General features: G+C 33.9%; 5 protein-coding genes across 5 annotated transcripts; 2 read left to right on the forward strand and 3 right to left on the reverse strand.

The window, feature by feature from the left end:
- Positions 1-2,057: 2,057 nt before the first annotated feature.
- On the reverse strand, positions 2,058-2,841 carry RO3G_17062 (uncharacterized protein; the record flags this gene model as incomplete). Its single annotated transcript, XM_067671646.1, has 3 exons — positions 2,058-2,290; positions 2,339-2,391; positions 2,453-2,841. The coding sequence occupies 3 exons, from the start codon at positions 2,839-2,841 to the stop codon at positions 2,058-2,060; spliced, it is 675 nt and encodes a 224-aa protein (XP_067527651.1).
- A 3,061-nt stretch (positions 2,842-5,902) lies between these two features.
- RO3G_17063 (uncharacterized protein) lies at positions 5,903-7,083 on the forward strand (the record flags this gene model as incomplete). The annotated part of the gene is made up of 5 exons (XM_067671647.1): positions 5,903-6,002; positions 6,091-6,213; positions 6,266-6,382; positions 6,438-6,920; positions 7,031-7,083. 5 exons carry the CDS (start codon positions 5,903-5,905, stop codon positions 7,081-7,083), a joined length of 876 nt encoding a protein of 291 aa, XP_067527652.1.
- A 330-nt stretch (positions 7,084-7,413) lies between these two features.
- Positions 7,414-9,274, reverse strand: RO3G_17064 (uncharacterized protein; the record flags this gene model as incomplete). Its single annotated transcript, XM_067671648.1, has 2 exons — positions 7,414-8,835; positions 8,891-9,274. 2 exons carry the CDS (start codon positions 9,272-9,274, stop codon positions 7,414-7,416), a joined length of 1,806 nt encoding a protein of 601 aa, XP_067527653.1.
- A 991-nt stretch (positions 9,275-10,265) lies between these two features.
- RO3G_17065 (uncharacterized protein) lies at positions 10,266-11,303 on the reverse strand (the record flags this gene model as incomplete). Its single annotated transcript, XM_067671649.1, has 4 exons — positions 10,266-10,378; positions 10,441-10,805; positions 10,872-11,150; positions 11,260-11,303. 4 exons carry the CDS (start codon positions 11,301-11,303, stop codon positions 10,266-10,268), a joined length of 801 nt encoding a protein of 266 aa, XP_067527654.1.
- A 2,308-nt stretch (positions 11,304-13,611) lies between these two features.
- RO3G_17066 (uncharacterized protein) lies at positions 13,612-15,088 on the forward strand (the record flags this gene model as incomplete). The annotated part of the gene is made up of 8 exons (XM_067671650.1): positions 13,612-13,617; positions 13,694-13,734; positions 13,911-14,012; positions 14,062-14,315; positions 14,365-14,552; positions 14,604-14,746; positions 14,799-14,985; positions 15,047-15,088. 8 exons carry the CDS (start codon positions 13,612-13,614, stop codon positions 15,086-15,088), a joined length of 963 nt encoding a protein of 320 aa, XP_067527655.1.
- Positions 15,089-15,258: the final 170 nt, after the last annotated feature.

Below are 15,258 nucleotides of genomic sequence, written 5' to 3' on the forward strand. Positions count from 1 at the left end.
AAGTATTAGCATTATGTTAAGAAAAACCAACTATCTTTCTTGCCTTGGAAAGCATAGAGCAAGCTTAAAATTGAAAGATACTCGATAGTGCATCGGCAACCCCACCATAACGTCAGGTCCAACTGACCGTAGATGAAACCGTATGGCCATCCAAAGGTTGCAAGATCTTTCTATTTTCCGCAAGGATGGGCTTTATCTTGTTGGCCTAAGGAATAGAGAGGCCGGATTCTGTTGGATTTTACAGGCTTAATGTTGGTAAGATGTTTAAAACAAGAGAAAAAAGCTACGTCATGAAAGCAAATTATTTTGATCTGATAATAAATCTTCGCTCCGGCTCAAACATGCGTTTATTAAATTATGTTACCAAACAAAAAAAAAAAAAAAAAAAATAGACAAAAACAGTGGTTTACTTATACAAGCTCTTCTTTCAATGGTTGATGCCAATAATGAAAATGACGACAGAAACAGCGATGTTATTGAAGAACTGGAAAAAGAAGAGCTTTAGGCTCAAAGATATTTTTTATTTTTATTAAATGGGAACAGTAAAAGTCGAAACCTACGTCGTTTTATTTTGAGGTTTTTAGTTACAAATGATAATTGTATTCAGTATCTATGCTAGATGTGGAAATCAAAGATGATGAAGACAGTGTTGCATTACATAAAAGATCAAATCGTACTACAAAGTCGCCGTTTGGGCATTGTAAAGCCTCTGGCTGGGCATTGCAGAAATCGCTGGCTGGATGTAACGAAATCACAAATTGGAGTATCACAAAACCGTCGTGGATTTTTTGTGTACCGCTATTTGGTACTGGTGACACTGCGGTTTGCATTTGTTTTGTAAAGAAATGTGCATGGTTTATATTTTGTTTTGCGTTGTAACTATTTTCTCTATTTTATATTTTCATTTACAATATTCCTTTCTGACTGGAATACATATGCTATATCACAAAGGCCTCTTTGCCAACTGATATCTAGTAGAATGCTTGATGGATTTGGCCTTTTGATAAAGCTGGGGGTGATTGGTTCCATCATGTCATTGCTGGTGTAACAGCGGTGCATCGCTGCTGAGAGCAAAAATTAGAAAAAAAAAAAGGAAAGAGCTTCCGAGAACTCCGCTATTTTCAAATCGAATACTATGAAAACTACTGCTGCCATCGTCCATTTCTTTTGTCATCGACGATGATGATATTTTGTGAAATCATTTTCCGTAAATAGTTTCAGGCTTAAATGCCAAATAGTCTACTGAAGTAATCAATTTAATAAAGAACAAATACCTAAAGAAAGACAGGGTTAGGTTGAATATCACATCTTTCATGTTCAACAATAGGGATTTGTTCATAAGAAGGTTTAAGTATACCGACTTTTTTTACCAGCATTTTTCTTGGTCTTGAAACGCATATCTCGGAGATCATCACCAACCGATTTCCGCACTTGCTCTTATGGAGTGTAACTCTCTTTTTGTCTTCTTTTTTGGAAGAAGTGCTTTTCCGATTCGGAGTAATTGTGATTCCAGTTGTTTTTCATAACCTAACAAAATCCAATCTTTTTAAATAGATGAGAGCCATGTATGTAAAAATAGTTATCTTTTCCATATATAATTCATAGATGATACTGTATTTGATTGTATGAAAACCATGGTTGACAACATTTTATGAAACAAAGCTGAGCCACAGAGAAAATGTGTAACGTGATTGAGGCCACGTGGGAAGAATAGGAAAAAAAAAAAAGGAACGACGCAGTAAAGTGGATCAAATAAAAATAGTTTTTGCTTTGCACAAAACAGTACCTGAATTTTATTTGTTAATGATGCGAATTGTGTAACATAGCCCCTTGGGATATTACTAAATCGGGATTTGTTACTCTGGAGTTTGAGCTGTCTTCAAGGCAAACGTCATCTTCTTTTTATAGAAAAAAAAAGTGTAACAGTTTTGAATGTTAGAAAATAAACAGGAAATATTTTATTATGAAGATTAAAGGGAAGGTGAGGGTATGATTTTAATAGTAGTAATAATAATAATAATAGCATAGTAATAGCATATATATAATAATGAAAATAATTAACAAGTTAAAGAAGCAAGTTGTGATTCTAATTGATGTATTCGCTCTTGGTAATTAGTAACTTGTTGCTGTAGTAACCGAATATGATCGACCGATTTTCTTAATATGGCACCTTTGTTTGGCTTAGTATTGTTTCCAGTATGATTTGTAATTTCTTCAAGCATAGATTCCGGTAATAAAGTACCCAATTCTTGAATACGTTCATTAATGTTTTCTCTTCTTCTTCTTTCAACTGTAGAACAATTAGTTTTTATAAATTAATATGACTTTTTTTATTTACCTGCATTATGTGATTCTCTTCTTCTGCGCCTCTTTTCATTGATTATTTGTTGCCTAGTAACAGATTAAGTATGATTTGTTTATATATAAAAAAAGGAAGAGAGTGTGTACTTACTGTATCTGTAATGATTCATAATCTTCAATACTTGTATGATTTAAAGTAGCCAGATAATTCATTTGAGTAGGAGCAGAAAAAGGTTGAGTATAAAAACTACTTGTACTTTGAGGTGAAACAGATAAGAGAGTATCCGAACTGTGATTTCTATTGTCAATAAAGTGTGGTGGATGAGAAAAGACAGAAGAATATTCAGAAGGTGATCCTTCCGATAAAAGGTCTATTTCAATCTTGTTTTTCATTTCAAATTCATCAAAATCACTTAGAAGTGGTGATAAGAAACCAGTTAAAGGTGGTTGATAAATAAATTCATCCATCATTATTTGCTGCTGTTGTTGTTGAAGGTGATAGTCTGTAGGATTCCTTAATCTAAATGTACTTTCAGTCATTTTAAGATAAAAAGAAGGCGGAAAGAAAAGAAATTCAAATTTAAATATTCGTAATCTGTGTGTGAATAAATCGGTGTTTTAATTCATAACAATGAAAAAAAAAAATTATTCATCTGACATATCAACTGGATAAGTCAGTGGAAATCCTTCTTATTTCTTCTGAAGAGAGACTAAATTCATGCAAAAACAAAGATTATGACAGATTAAATAAAGGGGGTAAGGCAGAAAGCAATAAGAAATGACGTGATATCCTGTCCACATGAATAGAATAAAATTATGGTTTTTTTTTTTTTTTTTTTTTTTTTTTGTATCCATTATTTCGTGATTTTGACGTATTCTTTTTTTTCTGCCTTGAATGACTTTCTCCTTTTTTTTGTTATTTATAATTTATATAATTTATTTAAATTGTTTAAATAAACTAAAGATTATATGCGTTCTATCATATAGACTGTGTATTTATTTTATTTAAATCATCTTTCCTCATTGTTCTTTTTTTGTGAATCCTTTCCCAAAGTTGTTTTACACAGCTTTCATTGGTGCTGAAGTTGAAATAAATTGATTTTTTTTTCTTTGGGAGAAATTCTGTAAAAATTAGTTGACTCTCAATTTGTTTAAAAAAAAAAGCGCCAGATTTTAAAGATAGTGTAGTCGTACCTGCCAAGAATAATTGTCTTGGTTGTTTCACCAAGAAAAAATTAGAATAGGATGTTATATCGAAATGAATATCATATGTACTTGAACTATACAATTTACTTTATGTGTTCTCTGTGCAAAATAGACACATTATCAACTTCTAATTTAGTTTCTTTTACTGAAATTGAATTCATTTGCTTTGTTATTAGTTTTGGCTCTTGCTTGGCATCTACCAAAGCAAATTGAACAAATTCTAATATCAGTACAAGATACCTAATGGAATTATAAAGAACCCCAGATCAGCCGATATTCTGTCCTCAGACAACCGGCATTACCGATGGTTTCATACAATGGGCCTGCTGGACTTTCCTTTTACGTCAAGTTAAACAATTGGGCTTTTAGTACAGAATGAAGAAGATGACAAATCAGTCCTTTATTTGTCAAGCTGATGATTCTTTATTAAATAGTACTGCGCTATTGTTCTATATACATTTCTTTACAATATTAAATTTGATGAACTGAATCACACTCGATCATCTTGTTTCTCTATTTAAACCGTTGCCAATTGCTTGTCGTACGTTAGGATAAATGAGCTCCGATAGCATTGCGAATGATGCAATTTGCATAAATAATCCGTTGCCATGTGTACAAATGACACCATTTTTTCCCTTTTATGTTCATGTAAATGGGTATTTATGTAGATGATCGCTTTCAATGCCTGTACAAGTCAGGAACAGCCGAGTAACATTCTCTCATCTTTAAACAGGAATCATTCATCTTTCCTTTGATAAATTACACCCTTTATTACCCTATTTGTCTAATAAAAAAAAAGATTTTTCTCTTTTTTGGGTCTAATTATGCAAGTCTTTTTCAACCAATCACTCTTTCTATAGGAACGTCATCACAGCTTTAAACAACAAAAGATCAGCTACCTTTCTTTTGTTCTATCATCTGTTCTTTCATGATCGTCTGCCGCTTTAAAATAGTTTTTGATTTAGATTATCTGTAATACTCATTGACTTACAACTTCACTGATTGTTGGATGAAGGAGACGCTAAACCTGAAAAAAAGTATTTGTGTATGTATTCCCCTCGATATTCTATATTCGGTTATATCTCAAAGATATAGCTCATCTAGCTTCTCTTTCACTCGAAAATGCTTGTAATTTTTTTTTTCGAAATTCCACACAGGTCTTGTTCATGAGTCGCATCATTAAAAACTTTTAGAGGCATTTTTATTTTATCACCCTCAAGAATAACTTTTATGCGCTCGTCTGTACGAAAGCATTCGTGATTTTTTCTACTATGGAAGCAAATAGTAACTGCTTCTACTCTCCGTATTGATGAATTATGCCTGAGCTTCTTCTATTTATCACCCGTCTACTTTCTCTTCTCTTTAATTTATTCTTTTCTTTAAAAAAAATACTGTTTATCAAAACGTTTGGGCATACATCATGAGCTTAATGTATTTCCAATTTTTTTTTCAGTTTATTTCAGCGACTCTGAAGTTATGGAAATTGAGCAAGGTATACATGCTGTTCATGACATATTGTAGTGCTGGATGTATTGCTGCCCGGACATAGTTTTTGTTGTAGAGATATTTTGTTTTTATTTCTTGACATCCGACTCTTGCTTCCTTACATCTTCATTGATCATATATTTAATATTACCTGCTGTATCGTAGTATTCTTTTGTTGCCACACTCCGTACTTTGTCCCTGCTGTGGAAAGAAACAAATGCATCTCTCCTTCTGGAATCCATGGTGCATCGGCGGAAATATCAACTTATTCTTTTAAGTTGAAAACCATCGAGATTTAGTTTGATACGCTCAAGCTGATTAATTTCTTTCCCTCTTACGAATGTTATCCTGCAAGGGCGGCCGTTTGCAGATATACAATTGAGAATCATCCTATCTTTTGTATTTGATAAACAGAATTCATTTGTTATATAAAATTCATGCATATCACTTGGATAAAAAGTAATTAATTTCAATACTCAACAAGATTTAAATAGATAAAAAAAAAACTTATAAAACAGGACTTACAACTCACTTTAATTGAATTTGCTAGGATAAATGTATAAAAAGAAAGAAAAGAATTAAATCAAGTTTCAAGCAAGTCCATATCATTATTAATACAAAGATAAAAAGGAGCTCATTTCTATTTTTACAACTGATTCTATATTTATATTGTATACAACTAATGCCATTCTGGTGAGCGAGCTTAAAGGTGCTTACAGGTAACTAAATCTTTTCTTTTTTTTTTTCTTGCCTGGTATTGTATTTATTTGGTTTCAAACCTACTTTCAAATCGTCTCAAAAACTTTTTAAATTGTCTTAAACTGAAGTTTAAATACTGTCAATATTTATAATCTGAGTAAAGAATTATTTTAAATGAATAGACTATTTAAAAAAATCAATATTTCTTCCAATGGCAAAAAAAGGATCACTGTTTCGTAATTTACGTCAATTTGACGGGTATGCAAAGACATTGGACGAGTTTCGTATAAAGACAACATCAGGTGCATCAGGTAAATAATAAATCATCAGATCAAAGATATAGTATTTATGATTGTAAAAAAGTTACTTTGATTAGTGCAATTGTTGTCATCTATTTAGTTTTATCTGAATTAATGACATATAATACATCTGTGTGGAAACCTAGTTTAGTTGTTGATAAAAGCAGAAAAGAAAAGATGCCGATTGACTTTAATATCACTTTTCCAAATATGCCTTGTCACAGTAAGAAGAAGGTTTTATTAAAGATTAGTTGCTCAACGTGTATTTGTATTAGTGCTCAGTATTGATATTATGGATGAATCAGGGGAGCAGTCTTCAGGCTATTCACAAGATGTAACAAAGATCAGACTTGACACACTTGGAAATATAATTGAATCGGGCCATACTGTCAGTAAGTTAATTTTACGAATATGCTCATAGAAGGTAAATCAATGGTGTCATGATAGAATTGGGAGACCATACAAATGATGCCAAAAAGGCTCTTGAAGAAGCACCTGAATGCGGCAGCTGTTATGGTGCAAAGCCTCTTCGTGAAGACGGATGCTGTCACTCCTGCCAAGATGTTCGAGAGGCCTACGTCAAGCAAGGCTGGGGATTAGTCAACACAAAAGAAATTGAACAATGCATTCGTGAAGGTTGGCTAGCCAAACTAGAGAACCAGTCCAATGAAGGATGCAATGTACATGGCCATCTCTTGGTGAACAAGGTACGCGGTAATTTCCATTTTGCTCCTGGTGGTGCCTTTCAAGCAGGTTCCATGCATGTCCATGATCTTCAAGAATATACGCAAGGTGCTCCTAACGGTCATTCGTTTGACATGAGCCACAGAATCCACAAGTTGAAGTTTGGCCCGGATACAAAAGACCAAAACGAGGAGATCTTGGCAGTGACGAATTCGTTGGGTAACACGGTCAAAGAAAATACAAACGGTAAGTATCGTGTACTTGCGTGTGTAATGTATACTAATACACATGACAGGTCGTATGGTTTATCAATACTTTCTCAAGATTGTCTCTACTGAACTTCGTTATTTATCAAGTGCCTCAGTCAATACAAATCAATATTCCGTTACTCAAAATGAAATTAATTTAAAAGAAGGCAGTGGTGGTTTACCAGGCGTCTTTTTTAACATGGAAATATCGCCTATGCACATCATTTATCAAGAATCAAGACCAGCATTCAGTAGTTTGTTGACAGGTCTTTTAGCTATTGTAGGTGGTATATTTACTGTAGCAGGTTTAGTGGACCGGGTTCTTTATAAAGCTGAAAGGGCGTACAAGAAAAAGATGGAATTGGGAAAAACTCTGTAAATCCTCCGTTCTCTATCGCATTTGTATTTTATTTTTTTCTAAAGGGTAGAGAAAGGGAATACATGATGATGTTTTGATAAAATAATAAAGATATAAATAAGATTCCAAAAATTTACAATTTAACATTCTTTCTAAGGGCTTCCTTGTATTCTTTGATTGATCCTTCAAAGTTGCTGACATGTCCCTTATCACAAATCCAGATTTGTTCTGCTATTTGAGAGATCAAACGGAAATCGTGAGAGACAAGAACGACACCACCGCTGAAACGCTTAATAGCATCAGCAAGGGAGTCGATAGATTCCATATCCAAGTGATTAGTAGGTTCATCTAACAAGATAATATGGGGACGAAGAACAGCTAATTCGGCAAACACAAGACGAGACTTCAAACCATCAGATAAAGTCTTGATGAGTGATGTTTGGTGAGCACCGGTCAAACCGTAACGACCGAGTTGACGACGCCAGTGTTCAATATCTGTACCTTCCTCAGGGAATTTCTTACGCATGTAGTCAATAGGAGAGAGGTCCATATCCAATTGATCATTGGAGTGTTGAGAGTATTTACCAAGCTTCAAAGAAGTGTGCTTTTGAATACGACCTTCGGTAGGGACCAATTCATTATCCATCAATTTAAGGAGTGTAGATTTACCAGCACCGTTGGGACCTACCAGGGCCACACGGGAATCCATATCCACAGCCAATTCAAGGTTTCTGTAAAGACAGTGGTCCAAGTTACCATCGTAAGCAAATGAGACATCTTGGAAGGCCATGACGGGAGGAGGGAGCTTGGGCACATCTGTAAAGGAGAATTTAAATGCAGCTTCTTGTTCTACCTTTTCAATTAAACCAGCAGCCTCCATCTTGTCAATAATCTTTTGTTTAGACTTGGCTTGTCTGACTAAGTTGGCATAAGTACCAGCAGAAGCAATGAATTTCTTGATGTGAGCAATTTCTTCTTGCTGCTTAGCATAAGCCTTAGCTTGATTGACTTCGTTTTCTTGCTTGGTCTTGACAAACATATCATAGTTACCACCATAGTAAATCAACTTACGCTTGTGAGTCAAGTGCATCATGTTGGTACAGACACCGTTCAAGAAATCTTGAGAGTGAGACACAATCACAAGGATACGGTCATAGGTCTTCAAGTATTCTTCAAGCCAGACAGTGGCTTCCAAATCCAAGTGGTTAGTAGGTTCATCCAAAAGCAAAAGAGTGGGCTTGATGAAAAGAGCACGAGCCAAGGCTACTCTCATTCTCCAACCACCAGACATATCGCGAGTCTTCTTTTGCATTTGAAGGGTAGAGAAACCAAGACCGGACAAAAGAGTACAGGCTCTGGTTTCGAATGTAGCAGGATCCATGGCTTCAATACGTTCGTAAATATCGTCTAAAATTGGGTTATCTGCGCCATCTTCTTGGCCAAGAAGTTCTTCAACTTCCTTTTCCAGACGAGCAACTTCCTTTTGAGCAGAGTGAATGACAGCTTCAACAGCGTTGAAATCGGAAGGTTCAGCTTCTTGATTCAAGAGATAAATCTGTATGATAAATTAGCTTACTACACAAAAAGAGAAAAAGAAGAAAAAAGCTTACATCGATATGAGAAGGAATCTCGATGTCACGACCAGCCAAAGAAGCCAAGAAGGTAGATTTACCAGAACCATTGGAACCAATCAAACCATAACGTCTACCAAAGTTAAGTTCAATCGAGGCATTGTCAATCAAGACACGGCCGTGGAAGTTGAGAGAGAATGAATCAATCTTGATATCTCTACTTCTTTCCTGAGAGGTATATACACCGGTAGCAGTACGGTCAGTGCTGATCTTTAAGTTTTCCATTGTTGGCATTTCATCACCCGAGTTGTTTTCAGATGCAGTAGCAGGCGTACTCTTTCCTGACTTGGTACCCTTTTTATCAGCCTTGGCGGCTCTAGCAGCAAGACGCTTAGCTTTCGATGCAGAAATGGCTCCAGTCATATTGTATTAATGAAAGAAAAAAAGATTTTTTATCGTTTGAAGTCTACAATATTTTTAGTCCAACTTAGACTAAAAGGATAACCAAATTTGGCCAATAAAACAAGCAAATTTTGAACGTCGTGACTACTAAATTCAACCAGTCCTCATTTCCTTTTTCGACTGCGAATCTTTCTAAAAAACGGCGCCAAAAATAAAAAAGCGTGCTTGTGGTTTAAGTATGTCAATAATTTCAGGGAAAAGTGTATAAATAGATTGTGACAACCAGAGTAAAAATTATACATTATTCAAAGGATTCTGATCCCTCGAGACAGAGAAAAAATGAGTTGAATGCTTTATCTAACCATGTAGATCTGATACGCTAATTTCATATACAGCATCTATAACTCTTTTGCTTAATGAATCCTCTTCAGTAAGTCTTGTTTCTATAAAAACTGTTTCAATTTCTGCTCAGAATTCTTCAGCAGGTTCAGAAAGGGAGAGTAATGAGGAATATATATGCATTTGTATCCTCTATTTTGGATATACTTTTTAAATTTGCTAGCGTGATGGATGAAAGCATTAGCTATGGTAAGATATATAATTTACATATTATGCCAGTCAAGGACATTCATTACACAAGAACCAAAAGCTCTTTGATGCTCAGTTTTTCTGTCTTTTGAATGGGTTTGTGCAATGTATTAGATGGCCTAAACTTTTGCTTTTCTCATGAACATGTTGATTACGCTGTACGTTGAAATAGCATCAGGCACTCCACTTCCCCCTCAGCTCTCCGACTGTCTGATATACAGCCTCCAAAATCACGCCATCATTCTAAATAGCATGATGAGGATCATTATCTTGAATCTTTCTCCAAGTCCTGGTGTTGTTGATTATTTTCCTTTTATTTCTTGGTTTACTAAATCTACTGGTTGGCTCTCTTTTTGTCTTCAAATGTATCATTGATTCCAACTCGATATTTTATTTCCTTGATCATCTTCTGCCTTGCCTTCCACTAAGCAGACAAAACCAAGAGTCTAAGTGATGTTGGGCATATAAGTGAAACACAAATGTTTCTGAACTTGGTGTCATGGTGCTCTATAAGCTGTTCAGAGTAGATTTGATTATCTAAATTTCAAATATACATTAGAGCTGACTCTTATAGTGAACAAAATGTGATATGCTTTTACCAAAGAATCGAACACAGTACATCTCTTTTGAAACCACAGAGGGAAGATCTTTTATCGTATCTACCATTTTACTGTAGAGCTTAGAGATATCACATCCTTCCTTGATTTTTGATGTCTTATCATTACATCCACCAGAAAACGCGAATAACATAGGAGCTAGCTTTCTATTTCCTACATTAAAGATAATACCATCCCATTTTGCTCTGTCCGTACCACAAAAAGTACGCTCCACCCATCCCAGTTTGAGGATACCATTATTTACTAGAAATAATTGATTGATGATACAGATGGCGGTAAATATTGCTGCAGTTCTTTCCAGTGTTAATTGACCTAAAGGATTCCTTAATGATTTCATTAAATCAATGCTAAGGATGTATGTTAATTAAAGATGCCTAAATAAGCATAGATTAAAATGTGTATATAATATTTACAAATATCTTGATGTGGTTACAATGAAGACAGCGTCATAGTGTAATATCAAGTCAAAATTACTTCTATCACCTACTTGATACAATGTGTTCCGTAATACTCTTGTTGAAAGAGGAGACTCGAGTAAAGTATTGATTAGCTCTTGAGCATAATCAGATGGCTTAAACAGATTTTGTACCAAAGAGGCTTTTATCTGAGAGAAGTCCTTTGGTGAAGCTGTATTTTTTAATATTTCATCAACTGTATTTGAAGAAAGGTCTCTAATGGACAAGTGACCAATCCTAATAATTTAAAGAGAAGTAATTATATTAATTAAATTTAAACATCTGGACTTCTGGATACCTATTCATATGTAGAAAGTTCAGCTGATTGCTTTAAGGTATACTCTACATCTCCACCTTCAGATGCAAGAGAGTGAGATTATTCTTGCTCATTAAAAATCTATCAACTCAGGCAATGTACTAGACATAATACATATAAATTAATATACAGTAAGTCAAAAAACTGTTGCAAGGAATCCAATTTTTTGGGATTAAGAAGCACATATCCTGTTACAGTGCTACAAATTGTCACTGTTCTTGCATAATAGTTCTGCGTTCGTAACGGATGAATTTAAATTGCAATTAATGCTATGTGTGATCGGTTGAGCTTAAATTCAGACTCTGAACTAACCTAATATTAATACAGCGCATTTGGTAACTATCTAACCAGATTATTGTAGATTTGTCTTGTGTTTTGAATCATTATCGTGATGAAAGCAAATGGTAGCCCATTTGAAATTGTAGTATTTTATGGCATCATAAATCTTAGATTTTAAATACGTTGATAAACATCCAAGTTCATGTTTTCGTCGTAAACCTGACAGGCATATCCTGGATCTTGAGAGGTTATGTAGCTCCAAATAATCAATTTACCAGTGCCATGCTTGACTGTAAAATCCAGGTCATGAGCTTGAAGAAGATCAGTTAATCTTTTCCAATAGTACTTACCACCATCAGAACCACATATGTTGACCTTGATCTCACCAAAGAACACGACTTGCCTCCAGTCTTCTACAATCTAATTCTGATGCTGCATATGTGCTTTTACCAGAAACGACTTCTTTTTTTTTTATTGAAGAATGGAACTCCATCGATCTCAGTTCGTTAATTGCTGATTGATATGAGATATCATAACTAAGTTCAACCAACTCGCGGTGTAACTCTTTGCCAGTCTTTAGAACCCCATCAATCACCTTTCTTTTGATTAACCGCTTTGTCATTTTGGAAGCTGCAGTAGGCCTATCACTTGTGCTTACTGCTTCGAATGAAAATAACCTTCTAGAGCATTTACTAACAGTTGGTTTATATACTCCAGTTTCCTTAGCAATATCGTATGTTGTTGTAGGTCCAGTTAATGCTGATTTAAGATCATTTGTTTTCTGTTCTGATAGTCATTTAAGCATACGATTGATGATAAGGTAAAGAAGGAAAACAATATGAATTGATATATCCATTATTCACAACCCGATATATAAATAGTATTAGTAATTTTTATGAAACATATATCCAATAAACAGGCTATATGTTAATTTGAATACTCTACATCAATGATAAATATTTCATAACTGCACAGATTATATTAAGTTCAGGGACTGAATCATAGTCAATTACAAACGAGTATTTTATGCATGAATACTTATGCTGGTAGATATAATAATGGAAAAATACGAACCCTTGTCGATTTTCTATTAGCCATACCATACTCATTAATTATTGATCTATAATATGAGATATTATTTGTGTATATAATAAAAAAAGTTACAAGTGCTTTTATACACTGATAACATTGCTATCATGTCAAAAATGCCAATTATTATGACAACAACCGTCTGGGTCGTATTAAAATATGTTGTTTAAAAAATATATAAACAAGCAAAAAATACTACATGTTTATCAACCCCCCTTTAACAACATCATATCTCATCGATAACCATTACTCATGTCTAATACTTTACAAATAAACGCCCTCCCTTTTGAGCTACAAACAATGAGTGTTTGAGATAATTTGGTACAGTATTCATAAACAAAAAGGCTACGTTCAAATTATTGGTTTAAATACCCTGAACTATTATGCCTTTACCGAATCATTGCCCTTCCTCATACGAACCAACGCAATAAATAATAATACGCCACTTAGCCTGAGCATTATTCATACACATTCAAGTCCGATCAGTTGTCTGGTACTCAACGCAGACGGACAAAGATTGGTAACAAGTAGTCAAAAGGGTATACCGATGCGGGTATTTGGAGCTATTACACGTATGTTATTTCATGAGCTTTGCCGAGGTGTAGATCGAGCCGAAATTTATTTGATTGCTTTCAACCTATGTGTGACTCAACCCTGTGTCTCTTTTGATAAAGGTGCTATTCATATCTTTAACCGAAGTTCTGCCACCGCTCAGCAGCAAAGTTCGCTGAGTTTTGTAAAAAAAAAAGTATTGCAGAAATATTTTGAAGTTTTGCCAATGCTACACTAGCTACAGAAAATAGGTGCTTGGCACGTTGTCAAGAAAGTTATATATCAGTGACTTTATAAGCTGATAATAGTGATTACGAGTTTAAGTTTGATTCAAATGAAGGTGATAAGTGTACAAGAGTATCTTTTGAAAGGATTTTGAAATAAAAATGTAACGATAAATTCGCCTCTTGAATTGCTTGCTTTTTTTTTTTTTATTTTTTTTAAAAAAAAATAACATTCATAATGGATGTAAAGGATAATACAGTATACACTACGCTCACAAAATGCACAACATTTTTTATTAATTCATGTTCAATATAAATAGTACGATTATCAGCATACAAATAATGAATCTGACTTTGCAACGTAATAATAATGATTGAAAGGAAAGGAATTCTTTTTTACTCATTACTGCTTAATGTAGAGATACCATCATTGATGACCAAGTTTTGTCTGATAAACCACGTATTTTATTAATGGGACTTCAAAGGCAACTTATTTTATTAAAATATGCGACACAAGCATTGACTTTTAAAAAATAGAAGTGGCAAGTCAAGTATTCAACGTGTTGTATTTGGAAAGATGCCACCAAACGATACTTTATATTTAGAAAGTACAACAAAGATACAAAAAGAGGATATCGCGTAAGGATGCTATATACAAGATAGTACCCGTTGCTTATATAGACAATAGCCGTTCTTTTATTGATTTTCAAATATGGGATTTTCCAGGTCAAATTGATTTTTTTGATGAAATGGCCTATGATCCTCAGGATATCTTTGGTACAGTAGGCGCCTTGATATTCGTCATTGATGCACAAGATGATTACAGCGAAGCTTTACATCGTCTATTCTCTACAGTCACAAGTGCTTATCGTGTCAATCCAAATATTACCTTTGAAGTCTTGATTCATAAAGTGGATGGGTTATCAGACGATTACAAGATTGGTAAACTTGATAGTTTGTTAGTAGGATTAATGTTCATACTGCTTATTAGATACACAAAGAGATGTCCAACAAAGAATGAGTGATGCTTTGGCTGATGCACAATTGGAATATATTCACTTGACCTATTATCTTACAAGCATTTATGATAACTCAATTTATGAAGCATTTAGTAAAATCATTCAAAAATTAATACGTGAATTGCCTGCTTTAGAAAACTTATTGAACGTTTTATGCTCTGTAAGTACTGTTTATATCTATTGCGGATAAAGAAACTGATTATACAAGTAGAATTCAGGCATTGATAAAGCCTACTTGTTTGATACACTTACAAAAATATATATCGCAACAGATAGTTCCCCTGTAGACATGCAATCTTATGAACTGTGTTCTGATATGATTGATGTCTGTATTGATGTTGAGTGTATTTACGGGTAAATAAAGCTAATTAATCAACCTGTAATGGATTAATCACACAAGACATAGGGTGCAAGGTGGTAGTCCAATGAATTTATCTCTTATGGATAGTTCAGAAAGACAAGATTCAGTCAATGGCTTAGATTCAGAAAGTATAATAGAACAACAACAGCAACAACAATCAACAAAACAACATGAAACTGAAGCATCAAGTTTAATAAAATTAGATAATGGAGATGTACTTTATATGAGAGAAGTAAACAGGTACACTAATAATCGTATTATTAGATTTCTCTTTTTAATATCATATTACATAGACTTTTAGTTTTAATATGTCTTTTAAGACAAGACAATTTTGAAAAGCATGGCTTAATTGATTATAATTTCCAATGTTTTAAAGAAGCCGTAACTGAAGTATTTGAATTTTCAAGAAAAAGAAATATTCAACAGCAATAATAAAAAAGAGGTTTTTTTTTTTTTTTTTTTTTTTTTTTTTTTTTTTTTAATTTTATTTATTATTTAAGATATA

Source organism: Rhizopus delemar, genomic scaffold (genome assembly GCF_000149305.1).
Source record: "Rhizopus delemar RA 99-880 supercont3.25 genomic scaffold, whole genome shotgun sequence".
Classification (NCBI taxonomy): Eukaryota; Fungi; Mucoromycota; class Mucoromycetes; order Mucorales; family Rhizopodaceae; genus Rhizopus; species Rhizopus delemar.